Below are 18,618 nucleotides of genomic sequence, written 5' to 3'. Positions count from 1 at the left end.
GAAACAGTAAAGGAGATTAGTTCCTGGAGTCCCCACAAAAGTGTAGTTAACATCTTTGTTTGATTTCCCCTTCTTGTAGTTTGAGCTCTCTCTCCCTGGCATTAAAGCCTGGGAGGATCTCTAGGGTGCTGGGTACAATTCTTATTTCTGCATCAGAAAATCGCAAGCACATATTCTAAATATAGTGCTAATGCAAAAAGTCTCATTTTCAGCTGTCTAGGGTACACAACATGTCACATGAAATTAGAGTGTATACCAAGACTACAAATCTTGGAGAGCTCCAGCTGACAGTAAACACACTTGATTGAAATAGATTATGTCCTCAGTGCAGCAAGTTTTACAGAAAAGTTTCACTGTCTAAGTAGATTGGGGAAAATAAAGACCATAAACCACATATATACATGCCTTCTTTTGGCACTCTTTCACTTAGCATCCACTCCAAACCCACTTGGATACCACTGACACTGAGCTAGACTAACCTTGACTGACTGACTTCTTAGATCTGTGTTAATTGGTTGACATGTCACATCTTTGCAATTCTTAGATTATGACAACACTGAAAGGTACTGGTGCTCTGGGTAGCACAATGGAATCTCGCACACTGTAACCCCATAATGACAGGTATAATAAACAACTATTTTGCATCAGAAAATATATTGTAGAATCATAAAATGTCTTGAATTGGAAGGGACCTTAAAGAACATTTAATTTCAACCTTTCTGCCATGAGCAAGGACATCTTCCACTAGACCAGGTTGCTCAGATCTCCATCCAACCTGGCCTTTCAGCATTTTCAGGAATGGGACAGCCACAGCTTTTCTGGCCGATCTGTGCCAGTGTCTCACCACCCTCACAATAAAAAAATGATTCGTAATAGCTAATATAGAACTCTCTTTCAGTTTGAAGAGATTCCCCATTGTGTCACTACAGCCCTTGTAAAAATTCTCTCTTCTCTTTTCTTGTAGGCTCTCTTCAGGTACTGGAAGCCTGCAATTAGGTCATCCCAAAGCCTTCTCTCTCTCAGACTGAATAATTCCAATTCTCTCAGGCTTTCCTGAAAAAGTGCTCCATCCCTCTAATCATCTTGGTGGACTCCAAAAGGTCAATGTCTTTCCTGTGCTGGGGACCCCACAGCATTCCAGGTGGGTTCTCATGAGAGCAGAGCAGAGGGACAGAATTGCCTCTGTTGACCTACTGCCCACGCTGCTTTTGATGAAGCCCAGGAAACGTTTGGCTTTCTGCGCTGCAAGTGCATATTGCTCTCTCATGTCCAGCCTCTCATCTGCCAGCACCCCCAAGTCCTTCTTGGCAGAGCTGCTCTGGTATTGGTACTGGGGGCTGCCCCAATCCAGGCACAGCACCTTGCACTTGGTCTTGTTAAATCTCATGAGGTTCCCACGTGCCCACTTCTTGAGCTTGTTCAGGTGCCTCTGGAGGGATCTCATCCCTCAGGCATGTCAGCTGCATCACTCAGCTTGGTGTCTTCTACAAACGTGCTGAGGATGCACTCAATCCCTACTGTAATGTGACTTTAAAAAATCTCTGTGTTTTATACTAGCGATCAAACGAGTGTAGTGCTACTACTATACACTGTAAAAATATAAAGAAGGGCAGCACAGGGATTACAGAAATATCTGAGAGCTTGGGAAACTCAGAACACAGTCTCATAGGCCTCTGATTTCAAGCAACTTATTTACCCTCTTTATAAGTCAGTCTTCAGTATGGAACCTGAGGATACTAATCCTTCTCTGCTCCAGAGGAATATTATACAACAAATGCAGTAAAAAAATCTGAGGTCCCAGGATGGTATAGCAAACACCACACAGTCAGACTTCACTTATCTGTGGTTAGATTGTTCAGGTCATGGATGAAAAGCCAGCTTGGGTCTAATACGATATATTAGCTCAGGCACAGTGCCACACGAATGCAGTTATGCTCTAAGGCCAGCTCTGCTGTGGAAAGAGTACATCTGCTTTTGTGAGAACTTAGCTGGCTCCATCCCGAGGCAGCTCAGGTATTTCACCACCAGAATTACTGGCGAGGGGTTTGGGGGGAGGAGGCAAGAAGGAGGAGCAGAAACACCCAGCACAGACCTAGCCTCGGTCCTGGATCCAGCTGGGTTTATTAGACCTGGCTTTGCACCAGCTGTACCAGATCCACGCTGCCCCCCAGCTTTTGCACCTGCTCCACAGAGCTCCAGGTCCTACGGGGCTCATTAGGTCAGGCACAACGGGACGGGCATCACAAGCAAAGAGCCACGGTCTGTCCATACCTGTAGAGCTGGGGAACAGGCTGTGAGTGAGGAGCAGAGAAATAAATGGCACTGTGGAGTCAGTGCAGTGGATGCTATGAAGAATTAACAGACTTTCCTGTACGAAAACTAAATTCACTTGGAAACTCTTGGCTTCCCCCTTTCAGCCTTCTTTATCTGCACTACTGAGATTCCCATTTTAATAACTTTACAATACCTTTGCCAAGTAGAGATGTGGCTAGAAAACAGTACAAATCACTTACTGAAGTCACACTTTAGGACTTCTAGAGCCGTCTTGTCAAGACAATGAAAGTTGTGCTTCAAGGAAGAGACTTTGAAGAGACCAGACTTTAGGAACCCAGACTTTAGGAAGGAAAGAGGGGCGGGTGGTGGTGGTGTGTGGAACAAATTAATCAAGGTCTTAAATCAGGGAGTCGAAGACATAACTGTCAAGAAGAAATGAAAAGGGAAAGGAAAAAGAAAAAAAAAAGAAAAAAAAAAAAAAAAGGGAGAGAAAGAGCAGGGCGAGAAATGAGGAGGACTAGGTTTCCCCAGGCTGTAAGCAGGGCAGAGAAAGGACAAGGAGGTTTGCGGGCAGAGGGAGAAGCCCGCCGAGGAAGAGCCTCCAGGCAAAAGCATCAGCGGCTCTCGGGCCGGGCCGGCGTTAGGGCCCGGCGGAGGCGGGGGCGCGGGCGGCGCCAGGGCCGGGCGGCGGGAGGGCCGGGGCCGCGGCACCACCCCCGTCCCGCGGCCCCGCGCCGCCGCGCATCCCCGCGGAGCCCGCACGGCCCCGCCGCCCGCGCCCTCGCCTCGCCGCATAAAAGGAGCGGGCGGAGGCGGGCGGCCGGGGGCCCGGCGCGGACACCGCCTGCATGTGCCCGGGAGCCCCCGCCAGCCGCCCCGCCGAGCCCGCGTGGGGCTGCCCCGCGGCGCGGAGCCGCGCTCGGGACCCGGCGGCGGGACGGGGCGGCCGCGGGGCCGCGCCGCGGGAGGTAGGGGGGGACGGCTTCGCCCCGCCGAGCCGCGACCTGAGCTCGTGTGGGCGGGGAGCGCCCCGCGCCGCGATAAATAGCGCTGTGCCCCGGCTGACAGCCCGTCCCGGGGCGCGGGGGCCGGCGGCAGCGTTCGCCCGCCGCTGTGGGACAGGCTTGGGGCTCTCGGTGACTCCGCTCCGCGGCCCCGCTCCTGCCCCGACCCGGGTGGTGATTCTTCTGTGATTGTTTTCGGGGAGACCCACAGCAGGGGAGGACCAGGAGAGCCCGGGTCCAAGCTTTTCACTTCTCTCTCCCTGCAGCACAGGCGAGATGCTGGAAGCGGCGGTGAGTTCGCAGCGCCCGAGAAGGGCGGCAAGAGGCGTGTAAACTCCTGCGGTCCCCAGCGGCAGCCGCTGCCCCGCGACCCTCCGCCGGCCCCTCCTCGCCCCGCAGCCCACTGGCCTCGCCGCCCCTCGCTGCCGCCGGAGGAGGCTGCCCACCCCAGCGGCCCAGGATGCAGTTTCGCCTCTTCTCCTTTGCCCTGATCATCCTGAACTGCATGGATTACGGCCACTGCCAGCCCGGCCGCTGGAGACGCAGCAAGAGAGGTGAGTAGCGCTGGCCGCTCACCCGGGATGCCGGCGGGGGCAGCTGCGGGAGCGCCCGCGGGGAAGTGCCGCTCTCCGGCAGGTGAGCCGCGCTCCGGCTCCGCGGGCACCGGCCCGGCACGTGGGGCGGCGGCGGGGGCGAGCCCCGGGGCCGTGCCGGCGTGGCGACCGCTCCGCGGGGCCGCTCGCCGCCGTCCTGCTGCGGGGGTCGAGCCGGGAGCAGGCGGAGCAGCGTGGACGTGAGCTCCGAGGGGAAGGGACCGGCCGGAGCCCGGGGCTGCCGGGAGCGAGGATGTCGAGCGGTAGGCGCACGGCCCCCGGCCCCCATGGTGCGTCTCGCTGGGAGCTAGCCGTAGCGGGCAAGGGACGTCGCTGATGTCACCGTCGCTCCTTGTCCAGCGGCTCACGACTGCCGGGGGATCGCTGGTAGCCCCCGCAGTTTAGAGTCGCGTGTCCATGGGACGGACTTTGAGGCTGCTTTCCGTGGACGTTTCCGAGGCAGAAAGGCGGGTTCTCCCCTTCCATCCTCCGGCACCGCCGTGCCGCTCCCGCGGGCTCGGCCGCCGGGAGAGCTGCGGCGGCGGAGCGCACCGCGCCTTGCCCAGCGCCCAGGGGATTTCTGTGCCGCCAACTTTGCAGAAAACGTGCAGATCCCCTTGAGGAAAAGACGTGAACGGTGCGCTGGGGCTTCATCGGTTTCCCTAAGCGCTCGCTGGTGACGGGATGTCGGAGCTTGGGAGCCGGAGCGGTGCAGTGTGCCAGTACAGCTCCCGTGTGGACGGAGAGGTTACTGCAGCGCTTTCCGCCTGGCAGAGGCTTCGTGGGGATTTTTTTGTGGCGTGGTGTTTTTTTTTTTTTTTTTTTTTTTTTTTTTTTTTTTTTTCCTTTTTTTTTTGGTGTGGTCTTGTTTTGTGTTGGTGGGTGGGTTTTTTTTTTTTTTTTTTTTTTTAAGTGGTGGGGAGGTTCATCTTCTTTTAATGCTTTATTATTTATTATCCATATATTCTGAGGTATTTTTCTGTTCCTTTTCCTGTTATTATCTCGGCCATGAATCCCCTTTGCATTTCTAAATTAGATGAAAATCAAGTGGCTCATGCTGCTGAGAAATTCGTATTTCTGAAAGAATTGTACTTTTAGTGGCATTTGGAGGGGGTGGGACTTAACATCTCCAGTGTTAAGGCGCTATAAATAGTGGTAAAATTGTGCAACGAATATAGTTTGCACTTCCATGTGTATATCACCTTCAGAGTAGCTACAAATAAAATTGTAAAGCAGTTTGGTTTTGATGGCTTTTCAGCAGATGGTTTCCAGAGTTTAATTTATGTGTGTGTGGCTAAAACGATAGCAGTCCTTTAAAGTGACCAGGCTATCTGTGCTAACAAAGGGTATACTGTGTCTTTAATTAAATGTGGAACTACTTAGAGTGCTGGCTAGACAGCGGAGGGTGATAGTGGTATTTCTGCTTTACAACAGAGCTTAAGGGCTGCATTGTGGGAGTGCTGAAATGAATAGGCATCTAACCCAAGTTGTGTGAATTGTCCTCCTACAAAAACTTAAGCTGGTTTTAATTGATCTCATGTTCACTGATTGATCCTAGACCAATTGTTGTGCTTGTTGAACAGTTGGCTTTTCCAAAGGCGATTGATTTAAATTAGTTTTTAGTTTAATTATTGGATAAATATGGTCACTATTGACAGTTGACTTACTGGCACTGTTTTGTGCTATCACCTAAGGGTTTTGTTTTGGGCTTTGAAGAATGCAGTCTTTTTCAGTTAATAAGTCTAAAGAAGTAAGCATGGCCAGTTGTAAGCACGGAAAGCACAAGCTAAGAACGTATTCAAATTATAATAGATATTTGCCATGACACATGCAGTCTGAAGTAATGCTTTCGTACAGGACCCAAAATTCCAATAATTTCACAACTTTTCCATATCCCATCTGCTAATAATCAGGCAGTCACTGTGGGGTACTGGCAGTTAAAATTTCTCTGGCATTCTGTTTTGTCTGTTACATGATCTCAGATGCTCCATAATACCATTTTCTTAATGAAATACAATTTTTGGCATAGATTAAGTCTCCTGTGTGGTAGGAATCAATTGCATTCAGTTGGGAATTATGGGCAAAATATCATGTGTAGCTGATTTTTTAAAGCAGCTAAATGTACAATAAACTTTAAGTGTATATGCCTGTAGTGGCATTTGTCTGGATTTGTTGCTCATGTAGAATACTCTCATAAAGAAGACTTAAGTAAATTTGGGGAGATGTTCCCAGAATTCCTCATTCAGCATCTGCTTGCAACCCTTTCCCAAGTCAAGGCTTGCAACATTGCAGTAGAAGTGGAATAACAAAATAGGGTTTAGAAAGTGGTTCCTACCTTGCATTGATTTGTGTTTTGCTAGTCAATGTCACTTCACTAAATTTTTTTATCGAGTATGTAATAATCAACAGGCTCTGCTTATTCCACTGCTACTCCTAGCTACTTTTTCAGCTCATTAGAATATTGCTTTGCATAGTTGCTCAGAACAGAGTCTTACTTTCCTTTAAATACCCCACCAAATTCTCCCTCTGGAAGTCACTGCCTTGAGCAGGTAATTATGGCCTTTTTTTGCCTTTCCTGCAGAAGATATTTGAAAACTTGTTTAAGGTCAGTGGTGTAATATCACAGCTGGTTTAGCCTAATCTTTCTTTTTCTTGTTGAATTATATAACTTGATTTTTTGTTTCTCATGTAAGCCTTCTCCAATGAAAATTTACATCTCTGTTTCGAATTTCTCTTTAGCAGTTAGTATAAGATGGGCAGCTTCAGGTTTTAGCATTTCACTGGCTATCACAGGGTGCATGAAAGGCCAGTGTTTTTTCCCTTTGAGATGTAATGAAAACTTTTCCAAAGAGTACCACAAGTCAAAATGGGGGTGCATAGATGAAGGCTCTCAGGCTGGTTTGCTGGGAGGTGTTCTGGTATTCTGCAAAATAGCAGAACTATATTGGATTGTATTGTATGTCAATAATTATTGACAGAAGAGAATATAAGGAAAATTATAAACAGCCATCAGAAAGCAGATGCTAACAAAATCCCCCAAGGGAAAAAAGTCAATATGATAGCAGTGCATGCATTGATGGGAAGACTCAGGAGGCTACAGAGAGGTTCTCTGCAGTTGGTGAGATTAACACTGGAGTAATAAAAATGTGAATGGGACACATTCACATAGTTAAACCAGAAGTTGTTTATATCCAAGAGCTCAAAACCTGTGTCTGTAAAGTATTTGTTTATCCATTTAGCTCCTGTTAATGGAATGTCATGAGAGCTAAGGTGAATACTTCTCCTAGATGCTTGCACTCTGTGTTAGAGATACATAAAGGTGGAATACCTGTGGCAATGAATGAATAATGAATGATAGTGGTGATGGCGAAATATTCACAGGTGGAAACAAGAGGAATACCTGGGGCAGGAAATTTTCCAAGTTATTCTCAGACCTCAATATAGCTTTGTGCACAGTCTTTATTGAAGTAATGCATATGTGGAGGGACACAGTCACTGGGTTTAAAATTGTGTCATTTAAATATTTATGATTGTAATGTAAGATGGGAATCTTGACCACAAACCTGCTATTATTATAGGAAGCTGTTACATGGATTTTCAACTAGAAGAAAAACCTGCTTGGATATTTGGGGTTGTGATTTTGCTTTCCTAACAAGGAACTTACCTGGGATAATCTTAGAACCTGTCTGAGCTGGATTGTATGGCCAGGCTTTGGGAAAGATAAATGATTTGGGTATTAGGGAAAAAGAAACTATGTTGGAAATACCACATCTACTTTTACAAAGACTGCACTAGCTCCTAAAGAGTAATTTATCTCACAAAAAGTCCTACTACATGACTTTTGATTGTCTAGCATTACCCAAATATTCTAGCTATTATTAGCTATTCCATCCTTCTCTCTTTGAGGTTGAAACATGTTTTATGTTTGAAGGATAGTTACATTTTTATCTGTGGGTAAAGATTTAAAATCCTGTGTGGAAGCTGTACTTTGCGATACTTTTTTCCCTCAGGTGTGACATTAAGCAGTTGTAACAGAACCTGTAAAAGAACTGAGTTGTGTTAACACAAGTGGTAATTTTTCAGGTACTCATGATCAGGAGAAATGCTTTGGGGTGTAGCTTCTGTTCCTCAGGCTTAGGATAGTTACTAATCATACATACGTCATTACTGCAGCAGTTAGAATATTCTAACACTGTAACCATTTAAAAGTTAAAACTTTTACGCCTTTGGCTATTTGCACTTATTATTGGGTACATCTGAGGAAGTTTCTTAAACTGCCAGAAATCAAAATTTCTGAGTGAATGACTGAATACTGAACTAGCTAATGATGCAGTGTTACTTAGAATAAGCAATGCTCACACTGTATGTGAAGATTTGCAGACGAATGGTCAAAACACCAAGAGCAGGATTCACTGTCAAAACAGACATCTAAATTTAGGTGTTTGGTTTAGCTTCCCAAAGTTGGTTTGTAGTGCTGCTTACATTTTAAAGATCTACTTCTGGGCCTGGTATGTGTGTGACTGTCTTTAGCAACCAAAGGCTGGGCAGGTCCTATGCATTTGATACCTTTGGTGCCTCAGAACCTGTTATTGGGGAAGCCAGAAATGGGGAGCATGTTCTGGTACAGTGTTGGTGTGTGTATGCTTTCTTTTCCTTTAGGTTGCATTATAGGTCAGCTTGGGTTAGGATGATGGGCTAGGTGGGTGTGCTTGATCAGACCTTGGAGTCTGTGTACATAATTGTGTTAAAACCTGCTGTAAGATTTACACTCTGATGAAGAGCTTACATTTGTGTGCTTGATAAACTTGTCTCAACTATGTATTTTCCCCTTTTGGGGGATGGAGGGGATACACATTTTCTAAGGCTTGGCTGAAGACTTTTGTTGAAGTAGCTCAAAATGCATGACAGATACTGAAAGTGAGTTTTTACACTAATATATGGACATTGGGGTGATAACAGGAAGAATGCAGTTTCTCAATTCAACGTGTCAGTTACAATACACAGGCCAGCATAATTACAATAAAGTATGTTAGGATAGTGTTGTTTACATAAGCTGTCTTTAAAAATAAGGAGAAGATGAGATTATTTAAAAGGTAGAAAGTGAAAGAGGTGCTTACTATCAAAATTCAAAGAATAATGAAATAAACAATGGTCTGTTTCTTTGTTGGGTTTTTTCATTATCTTTCTCTTTCTGCCAAGACTTTGACTATCCTATGGAAGTCTGCATTTAATTTCCGATCATCTAGATATTGTCTAATACCAAAAACTTCAGCTAAGTAGAGAGACTGTCTAGTCAAACCTGCAGATCATCACAGACAGAAAACATTGCCCAGCTTACTGTACCTCCAACTTGAAAGTTTGTAGCTCACCGTAACATCCTTTCCAAAAATGCGTCCTTGATTTTGAATTCTGGGATGGGATTCATGTGACTACAGGTAACTATCTGGAACATGAAGGTCTAAATTTTCTTTTGTAATTGATGTAGTGCTAATTGATGCGGTCCATCAAACTGTTGATACAATTTAACTCATCCTATGACAGGTGTCTGCCTTTGATCAGATAAAGCATGGCCCTAACTAAATAAATATAAGATTACTTTATTACCTCTATCTTTAACTGAAGCATAGTTCAGCTGTACATGTCTTCAGCGTTAGCCCCTGAACTAAACTGAAATCAATGAGGCCCCAATGAGAAAGGACCACCACCTATATTAAAATTAAATGTTGGTGCACCTCTTAACTTTAACGTATAGACTCTCTGAAAGTTCAAATCTCTCCTGTATTAGAGATCGATTTAGTTTCAGGTATTTTAAAAATATATTCGATTCTTCAAGCACAGGCTTTCTTTTCACCTCAAAGTTTTGTTCAGGCACAGTTGGAGAACCTTCTGTATTTGTCTAGGCTCCAAGTATTTGCTAATCCTTTTCTTAGTGAAAAGCATGACTTCATATGTGTTGTCTGTTGATAATGCACAAATGTAACAGCTTGATCCTTTCATCATGGGCTGCTTTAGACACTGGAATTAGGTGCTGCTGTGGTTTGTATACTCATTGTATTTGTAGTACGTGTTTGGCAGATGTAATGCTTTGGTGTCAGTGTGGTGTTGCAAAGTAATTTTGTGCAAGAGGAGTAAATCTATCACTTTTTGAGACAGGAATAGTGGGTTTAAACCTGTTCCCAAGTAATTTTTAAGGCAGAGGGTTGAATCGACTTTATATCACTTTTTGATACTTGGATTCTAACCAATACATGTTAGGAAGTGAGGTGTCCCAAGTGTCGATCAGATCTTGCTTGTGAGCACCACGAGGCAGATGCAGAGCTCTCTTTCTTGCCTATGCAATGGCTTTGTCCAGGCACCTCCATCTGAAACACCACTTACCCATCAGACTTCAGTGTTACACTTGTTGAGCTTTCCATATCTGTGGGCAGTAAGGTCACTTGTAAGTCTGACTTGTATTCCAGCTGTTTGTTTTATTCTCTCAGTATTTGGCTCCTGTCCATTTTTACTAATACTTTTCAAAACTCTGAGGAGAAATGAAGTTGGAAGGAATCAGGGTGGTGGTTTCTGCAACATATGTCCCAAAAAGGCAGATGGTAATGCAATGCAGTGTCGGGTTCAGGAGAGGCAAGAGTGAAAGCATAAATTTGCCAACACTCTGATGTCACCTTTCCAGTGAAGTTTCTGCAGTGGAGGGGGTGGATGGGATGAAGGAATTACAAGAAATTACTATTTATACATAATACTATTTCAAACTACTTAATTGGTGTGAAACCCATTTTGTGAACATGGAATGGAGATGTCAAGTGCAACTCCTGTGAAATGATGGAATATAATGATATTTTCCTGTGTAGATCTTCCTCTGAGCCTAAGAGGATTTGAGACTTTAGTTGTATGTCCTTACTTTGGGATTTCTATTGTTTTAGCACTTTGATTTCAAGCAACTATGTACATCTCTGACCTTTGTCCAATTGTGGTCCATGGAGCAGCTGCTGACATCTTCTGGATGTTTAGAAATCGCATTCTCATCCTTGTGTTTCTACCTAAGTACTCTTGAATTAAATGTTCCAATAAATTCTGTAGCTCTGCTTAAATCTTGTCCTATTCTGATGGAAGTGCATGTTACTTAAATTCAAATTTAAAATTTCTTTCTAGGGGCCAGCATATGAAAGATTGGCAGTTAGATTTTCTGAAATTTCCTCTTGTTTGTCAGCTTGAATGTGCAAACTGTGCAATGAAAAAGGATTTTAAAAAAAGGTATAGAACTATAGTGTGGGGAAGAGATGAATTTTAATGGGAAAGCAGAGAAGCAATAAGTATTTGAGGTACCTTGATTATGGGATCAATGGATGTTTTTTAAGATCTAGTGAAAAGTACAAAAAACCCTTGATGTTCTTTGTTTCATTGATCTGTTATGTATTTCTTTTTGAAATACAAATTTCAGTAAAGCCAGGTACTTGATGTATCTCCAAGATTTTGTCCTTTTATGAGGAAATGTTGTTTCCTTCCTTTTTTATTGTTTTTATGATCTAGTCATAAGATTGTAACTAGGGAAATATAAGCAATTGCAGGTTACACGCAGAATATTTAGAAGAGGTGTGCAGTTCTGTAATTTTGTTTCAAATACCCCCTCCCCCACACTTTCAGTGGACTTGTGTGTTATTTGATGAGAATAATTGCAAATCTCATGTGTGGTTAACATAGATCCAAAATATCATGAAAGTACTTCTATTGTGATTTTCTGTTTGTAAAATTTTTTTCCTCTAGGATTTAAATTTAAAGATAATCAAAAGCATATGATTTAAGGACTGAGTCTCAAATTTACCTTTGTGTATATTTTTTGTAACAATTGTGAAGATTTTCTCCATCTTGATGAAAATCAGACCCAAACACAGATGTTGTGAGATGGAGGAAGGGACATGGGAGATAAGTAATGTTTGTGATGGCTTTTAGATTGGTAGTTTTTATTAATTACTGGGCAGTTGCACAAGCACTAACTCCAAACTACCACGTGCAGCAATGAAGACAGTGTTTTTGCCTTTTTATCTTGGAAGATACTTGTACTGCTTTTACACTGCAAAGGGGCAAGTGTATTTGTGTTAGAGAATTGCAGTGCTGCCATAAAATACAAACTTCCTGATCCAAGCACATTATTTTCTTTTTTGAGTTGAAATGCTGGCTGAAATATGTTGCACACTCACATATACTCTTCAGTCATGTATGGTCTTCTCAGTCGTATGGTTGCCACCTTTGGAATACCAAAAAAACCCCAAACTGGCCACATCAGACAGAAGGCTGTTGTGCATGCACAGATTAATCTGCACGTGTGTAGCAGTGCTGACAACACCCATCACGTCCATACTAAAACGTTATGGGCAAGATGGAAATAACTGGAACAGCAATTCTGCTTAGTAAAGATAGGTGTTACTGATTCGCTCTTCTTTCTGGGATTACTCAAAAATTTTGGTGGATACCATATGTTTTTATTATAAACTTTCCAACTTAGACAATGCTTCCACTGCCAAACATGTGGCTGTGACTCTTAAATGAGCACTGTCTTGGTTTGGGAAGACAGGTACCTGCCAGGGAAAGCTGGGGTTTACCTTGGAATGGAGAATGTGCCCCACCCTCCCCTTTCCAAATTATTATAATTTTGCAATTAAAGGCTTTTCAGGCAAAGATTTGGTAATAGGAATAACAGTTCTTTACTAGAAATATTAAGACAACAAATGTAGTAGTAAAAAAAAAAAAAATAAAAAAAACCAACCAAACAAAAAACCTAGAAACCCTGACTGAGTCAGAAATACAACCTGACAACTGAGTCAGAAAAACAACCTGTTGTTCAGGGTGTTGGAAGCAGTCCAAAGTAAGCCCTCTTGGAGTGGCAGATGTGGTTCTGTTGGAGTAGAGATGGTTCTGTAGAAAAGGGTCCAGTAATGGCAAGATGGGTCTGGTCTTCCTTTGGGAATCCAGTGGAAAACCAGATTCAGGTGTCCCTATGTCTCAGTTTTTATCTAAATAGGAGTGGTTTGGCTGCTCCCACTGGGTGGAGCAGCTCACAATAGGATGATGTAATGTGTTATGTCACTGGTGAGCCTTAATGGCCCATTAAGAGAAGATATCCCCTGGAGGTTGTCGTGGGAGAGATAAGGAACAATGTTCCACCTGGTTTTGACAGCTGGCCCATTATCTGAAGGCCTCCCATCCCCTCCCCGCCCTGGAGTTACAAGAGGTAAAGAAAAACATCTCCCCAACTGCTTTCAACAGATGAAATAGAATACACTTTTTTTTGGTTACGTAACCCAGCACACCACTAAAATTCCATCATCTTTTGCTTTGTCTATATCGAGATGGTATTTAAGGGTCCCAGCTGAGGTGAAGCCCTGTACTGCTGGCTCTGCTGAGGTGACAGCCTCTAAACCAAGATCACCAGAGCAAAAATCAGAAATCTGTACTGGTTTCCCTTTCCTGTAGCAGACATGTTCTTTGGCCCTTCATGTGAGCTGGTTCAGACCTGGATTGCATCTCAGTTTATACAGTGCACACTAATAATGTGAGGGGTATGGGTTCAGTTTTGACTCCATAAGAGTAGCTGTAACCTGGCACAATCACTGTGATGCACACGAGGTGCATTAGGTTGCACACACAGCACAACACAGCAGCTGCTGGTTTTAGTTTGCTCAAAGCTTTTAGCAATTGTGAAGTACAGCTAGCCTCTGACCTGAGGTGCTTCAGTCTTGCAACAAACCTAAACCCAAACAGCATTTCACAGAGGGTTTGGTTATTTATCTGTCTGCATCAGGACATGTGATTTACTTTCACCAGGAGCATTCTCAGGAGGTGGTTTTACCTCTAAATTTGGTTTCCTGTCTTCTCCAAAATGGTTAGTGTTCTCTCCTCTACTTTGTTGAATGCAAGAGAAGCTGACACACTAAGGGGCATCTGAGGCAAGGCACCTTTTGGAGTAGGGTAGTTGTGTGCCTTTGCTGTTGTGATCTACTCCTGTGGCAGCAGGGCAGTTCTTCAGCTTAAGTTCCTTGCCTGGGCCATGCAAAATGTGCCAGGCTTGCATGCATCTCTCTTGGTCTTTTTTAAGTTGTTCAGCAAATATTGGTTGTAAGTGGGTACAATCATTATTACACATTATAAATTTGTGTTTACCTGATGTGGTTCAGCATTGGGAATTCTGCCTCCCTGGTGAGCAGGTACCTTCAGGATGTTCTTCAGTCTTTCTACCTGTAAAGCTTATGGTATGTATACATTAATGAACATGGTAACAGAAAATAAATTTGTCTTTTCTGTAAATGCTAAGCAGCTTTCCAGTGTGAAACCTTAATATTATGGCAGTAGGGATGTAAATAATGTCAGTGTCTAATTGGAGTGGTGCTTCTAGACAGGTGCCTTGGCTTCCAACTATTTCTTACAGCACTATTGCAATATGCTGGAGTGCAGCATCTTTGCTGATGCTGAGATGACACTGAGTCATGGTTTCTCTTTTTAGCTGTAATGGAACTGCAGAATTAGAAGTAGTTATCATAGTTCTCTTATTAGTCACAGAGTTTGCAGAATTGTGTCTGCAGCTTTTAAAGTTGTTTTGGAATTCAGTTTAGGAAATGCTTATGGCTGTAGTCAGGAATGAAAATGATTGAATGATTGGAATCTCCAAAATTTTTGTTGTGTTTAAAGTAACTTTTTTTTTGCCTTTTTTGCTGTAAAGGTTACTTTGGCTCCACTTTTTTTTTTTTTTTTTTTTTTGTGATTGGTTTGGTTTTTTAATATAGATTCTTATAGAAATAGAAAATTATGACTATGTGTGGTGTGAAACTGAGAAGCAAATCTGCAAAATCTTAAAATCTTATGTTTAGGTGAACAGAACTTGTAGACTGCCTAGTCTAGTGTTGTACAGATGTGGAGTAGTAAAATTATATGTACTTCTTTTGAAGGGATCAGGTAAACAAAACTGACACATGGAGAGGAAGAAGAGGCATAGAATAACCTTTTTATTAGAGGACAAGGTTGGGTATTTGATCTGTAGTTTTGATTCTCAGATTCGCCCATGTTCACTGGATTGTGTGGCCCCTCTGTGCTGAGGCCAAGTACTCGTACAAAAAAAAAGCATTTCCTCCATTTCAGATTAGTGTTCAGCTTCATCTGTATCTCTTGGAACAGGAAAAACCATTTTTCTCTTATTGTTCTGCATTTATGCTGTTCATGCTCTATCCATCTCTTTTGCATGGTCTCTGCAACACTAGACAGAGACTTGTGTATTGTGTCAAAGGGACTCTAATCTTGCTCAGCTTTGAGTACAAGAAGAAGATGATACTGTCTGTTCTGCTAAAAATGTCTTGCTATTTGCATCTTATGCCAACAGTGATCTGGAAAATACCCCTAATCCAGGGGGCTTCAACAAGCTGGAGAAATCGTAACAAACCTCATAAAGTTCAACAGGAAGTGCAAAGCTCTGCACCTGGGAAAGAACGACCCCACACATCACTGTTAGCTGGGGGAAAAGCAGCAAGAGAGCGGCTTGGCAGAAAGGGCCCTGGGGGACATGGTGGGTGCTGTGCTGAACATGAGCCTGCAATGTTCCCATGCTGCTGGGAAGGTTCATGTTGTTCTGGATTGCCAGCAGGTGATCATTCCCCTTTAGTCAGCAATGGTGAAGCACAGCTGAATGCTGTGTCCTTCTCTGGACTCTCAGTACTAGAGAGTGCTCAACAAAGGACCACAAAGATGATTAAGGGACTGGAGGATCTCTCCTGTGAGGAAAGGTTGAGAGAACTGGGTCTGTTCAGCCCAAAGAAGGCACAAAGGTATTCTCATCAATGTAGCTGAAAGGGAGGGGGTCAGGCTCTTACCTGGTGCTCAGTAGCAGAACAGGAAGCAATGAACACAAACTAAAACACAGGAGGTACCCTCTGAACATCAGGAAAGACTTTTTTACAGTGTACATGTCTGAGGACTGGCATGTGTTGTCCAGAGAGGTGGAGTCTCTGTCCTTGGAGATATTCAAAAGTCATCCACATGTGGTCCTGGGCAGTTGAATTTGTCTGGCCCTACCTGAACAGGATAATTTGACCAAATAGTTCCTTTCACCTCCAGAAGTTCCTTCCAACTTAAGCCATTCTGTGAAAGGTAGCTTGCAAATGTATTGGGTACCTGGCTTGAGCCTGCTTTTTTAATAGCCAGCTGTGGAGAGGAAACAGACAGTCCATTCCCTTTAGGAATCCTTAGGATAAGTGACAGAATCATATGCAGTTGCAATCCCCTTAATGTTGTTGGAGTACTAGAATCAACTCAGAGAAGCTTCTTGGTATTTATCAGTAGCACAGGTTGTCATAAAAATAAGATTCTATGTCATGCTAATTTTGCATCCCATGAGTTCCTTGCTCCCCCATTTTTCTTCTCTCAAATATTTACAGATGGCAAAGAATTCAATAATTAAGATACTAGACCTAACTCTGGTCTCCCTCATTTTGTTGTAAATCTAGGGTGATGTCAATCTGTCTCAGGCATTGTGGATATTCCTGAGACGGTGCTTGCTCTGGGATATGGTTGTCAATTTGCTGATGCTGTATTTGAGAACGCTTGAATTACTTTAACTCTTTCATCATACTCCTGGAAAAAGTCTTGCTGCTTTCAAATTTTATTTCCGTTATTGTAATAAGCAGTGGCATCAATATGTAGGCATTTATTTAATCTTTGGAAGAGGGCTTTTCTCTAGTACCTTTTCAAGCAAGCACTAAGTGAAACTACTGCATATTGAGCCTGATGTAACATGAGGCTCATTGGGTGAAATAACATTATTCTGTGCTCCTTAAACACACTCCGGAAGGCTTAAGGAGGAGAGGAAGGGAAATATTTGAAGACATCAACTGGATGTGGTCGAATACATGTAATGTCACCTGAGGAGGATTAGAATTTGCCAAAGTTTGACCTGAATGAAGACCCCCATTTAGGGCTTGTGGTCCTACCAGATCAGCTACAGTAGTTTTTCTATGCACAGTTCTCTACCAGCAGTCATAGAGTGAAAGAGTCCAGTGATTTACTTGGCTTCTGTGTCTCAGCTGTAGTAAGTTAAAAAAAAATAAAAAATAAAAAGGTCTCAGTTTAACATTCCTTCTCCTTATTAGCTGCAGCTGGCTTTTTCTAATTACTAAAGTCAACATTTTTTTCATCTGTGTTCTGTTGCTTTCATCTTTGCTGGGAGCTCAGTGTACACACTTTAGCTGATAAGCAGCTACATGTGTAGTTCATATCCAGAGATGTGGACAGCTTAAAAAAAAATACATGCACTGGTACTTCAAATTCCAAGAGAAGACCCAGTGGAGTAGTAAGTAGCAATGGTACTTCATTCACCATGGTATTTGCTTTATGATTATGTGGTGTTAGCAAACCCAGTGACCTTTTTCTTAATTACATTATTACTGGGATTGAGTCTTTGAAAATCATGTGTTCTTCTGTTTTGTGATAGTATTTTAGAGTACTGAGGATGCTTTCCCATGCATCTCTCTGAAGTGATGGGTGTCTCTTATAGGTGTGGAAATGGAGTCCTGGGGTTACAAAACGAAGTAAAAGAGAATGACAATTGAGGATGCTTAGTACCTCTGAAAAAAACAAGTCATAAATGATGTTCTCTTTTTGCTCAAGTCTGCTTCAGAATTGGGCTAGGAGTTGAAGAAAATTGAATGACTGATGATGCCAACATCATGCAATTAGACAGATGTTCACCACAGCAGTTCCCTATAACCATTCCTGCTAAATTTGAGGTTTGACTGCTGAATGGTAAAGTAGGTAATACTTTTACCTAGCAATAAAAAATTACAAATATTCATATTGCTAATATAGGTTTTTTTTTGAGGCATTACTTAATCTCATGCTTCTAGATACAGACTTCAGTATCACAGTCTGGGAATACTCTTAACTGGAAGATGAATTTGCCTTTACCTACAAGAGGTTTCTGATACCTTCCTCTGAAAGCATAGACCACTGCTGGAGTGAGCAATGCTTTTGCTCAGTATAAAAATTACCATGTAAAATTTCTGTTGCAAAATTTCTTTTTCTACACAAAATGGTAAGTGAGTCTATATTTTTGGATTTCAGCATAGCATGTGCCATTCTGGGCTTGATCTTAAAAATACCTTAACTCATAGTTAAGTTTGGTGGATATGTAATGAGAAAAAGCACACAATGAAATGCAGTGCTGTGGAGGAATAGTGAGTCTCTCAAGAGACTTATATTACAATGATTTAATGTCAGAACTGTTTAGAGGTAACCTTCTTTTGTGTTTACATCTCATACCGCTAAATTATGAAATTGTGACTAAAATGTAACCCTTTTGTTTAGGCACAAACATAGTTATCACTGCTTGTTATTGTGTTTGTTTGTTTGTTTTTGTCATTCATTTTTAGTTTGTAACAGAAACACTGTCCTTGTAGTAGTCATGTAAAGATATTTTACTGTGTGAAATAATTTTTCTTTTGTTTATGTGTGTTTAGCTAAGAAGAAATCTGATTAGTTGAATGCTCTTGATCATATTCAAGTACATCCTAAAGCTTTGCTTTTGCTGTTTGATGTTCGATTTTACAGCTTTACTTAAATGCTCTGCAGGGATTGTTGTTTAGTGGTGAGAGCATGAAATTTGAATCCAAGGTGCCTGGTTCTCTTACCAACAGAGCTGGTCAGTATGTTTAAAACCAGATTCTTCTACCTCACCACCCCATAACGGATTTTTGCATGTGTGTCTACAA

General features: G+C 42.8%; 1 protein-coding gene across 2 annotated transcripts in view; it reads left to right on the top strand.

The window, feature by feature from the left end:
- Positions 1-3,563: 3,563 nt before the first annotated feature.
- The window catches only part of RSPO2 (R-spondin 2), a 101,113-nt gene continuing 86,058 nt past the window's right edge, over positions 3,564-18,618 (top strand). For both annotated transcript variants that reach the window (XM_066334924.1, XM_066334915.1), the window contains exon 1: positions 3,564-3,832. In XM_066334924.1, coding sequence (XP_066191021.1) covers positions 3,739-3,832 — 94 coding nt within the window. In that variant the 5' untranslated portion in view covers positions 3,564-3,738. The remainder of the gene's footprint in view (positions 3,833-18,618) is intronic.

This window comes from Sylvia atricapilla, chromosome 1, assembly GCF_009819655.1.
Source record: "Sylvia atricapilla isolate bSylAtr1 chromosome 1, bSylAtr1.pri, whole genome shotgun sequence".
Taxonomy (NCBI): domain Eukaryota; kingdom Metazoa; phylum Chordata; class Aves; order Passeriformes; family Sylviidae; genus Sylvia; species Sylvia atricapilla.
This window is presented reverse-complemented; position numbering and strand designations above follow the sequence as displayed.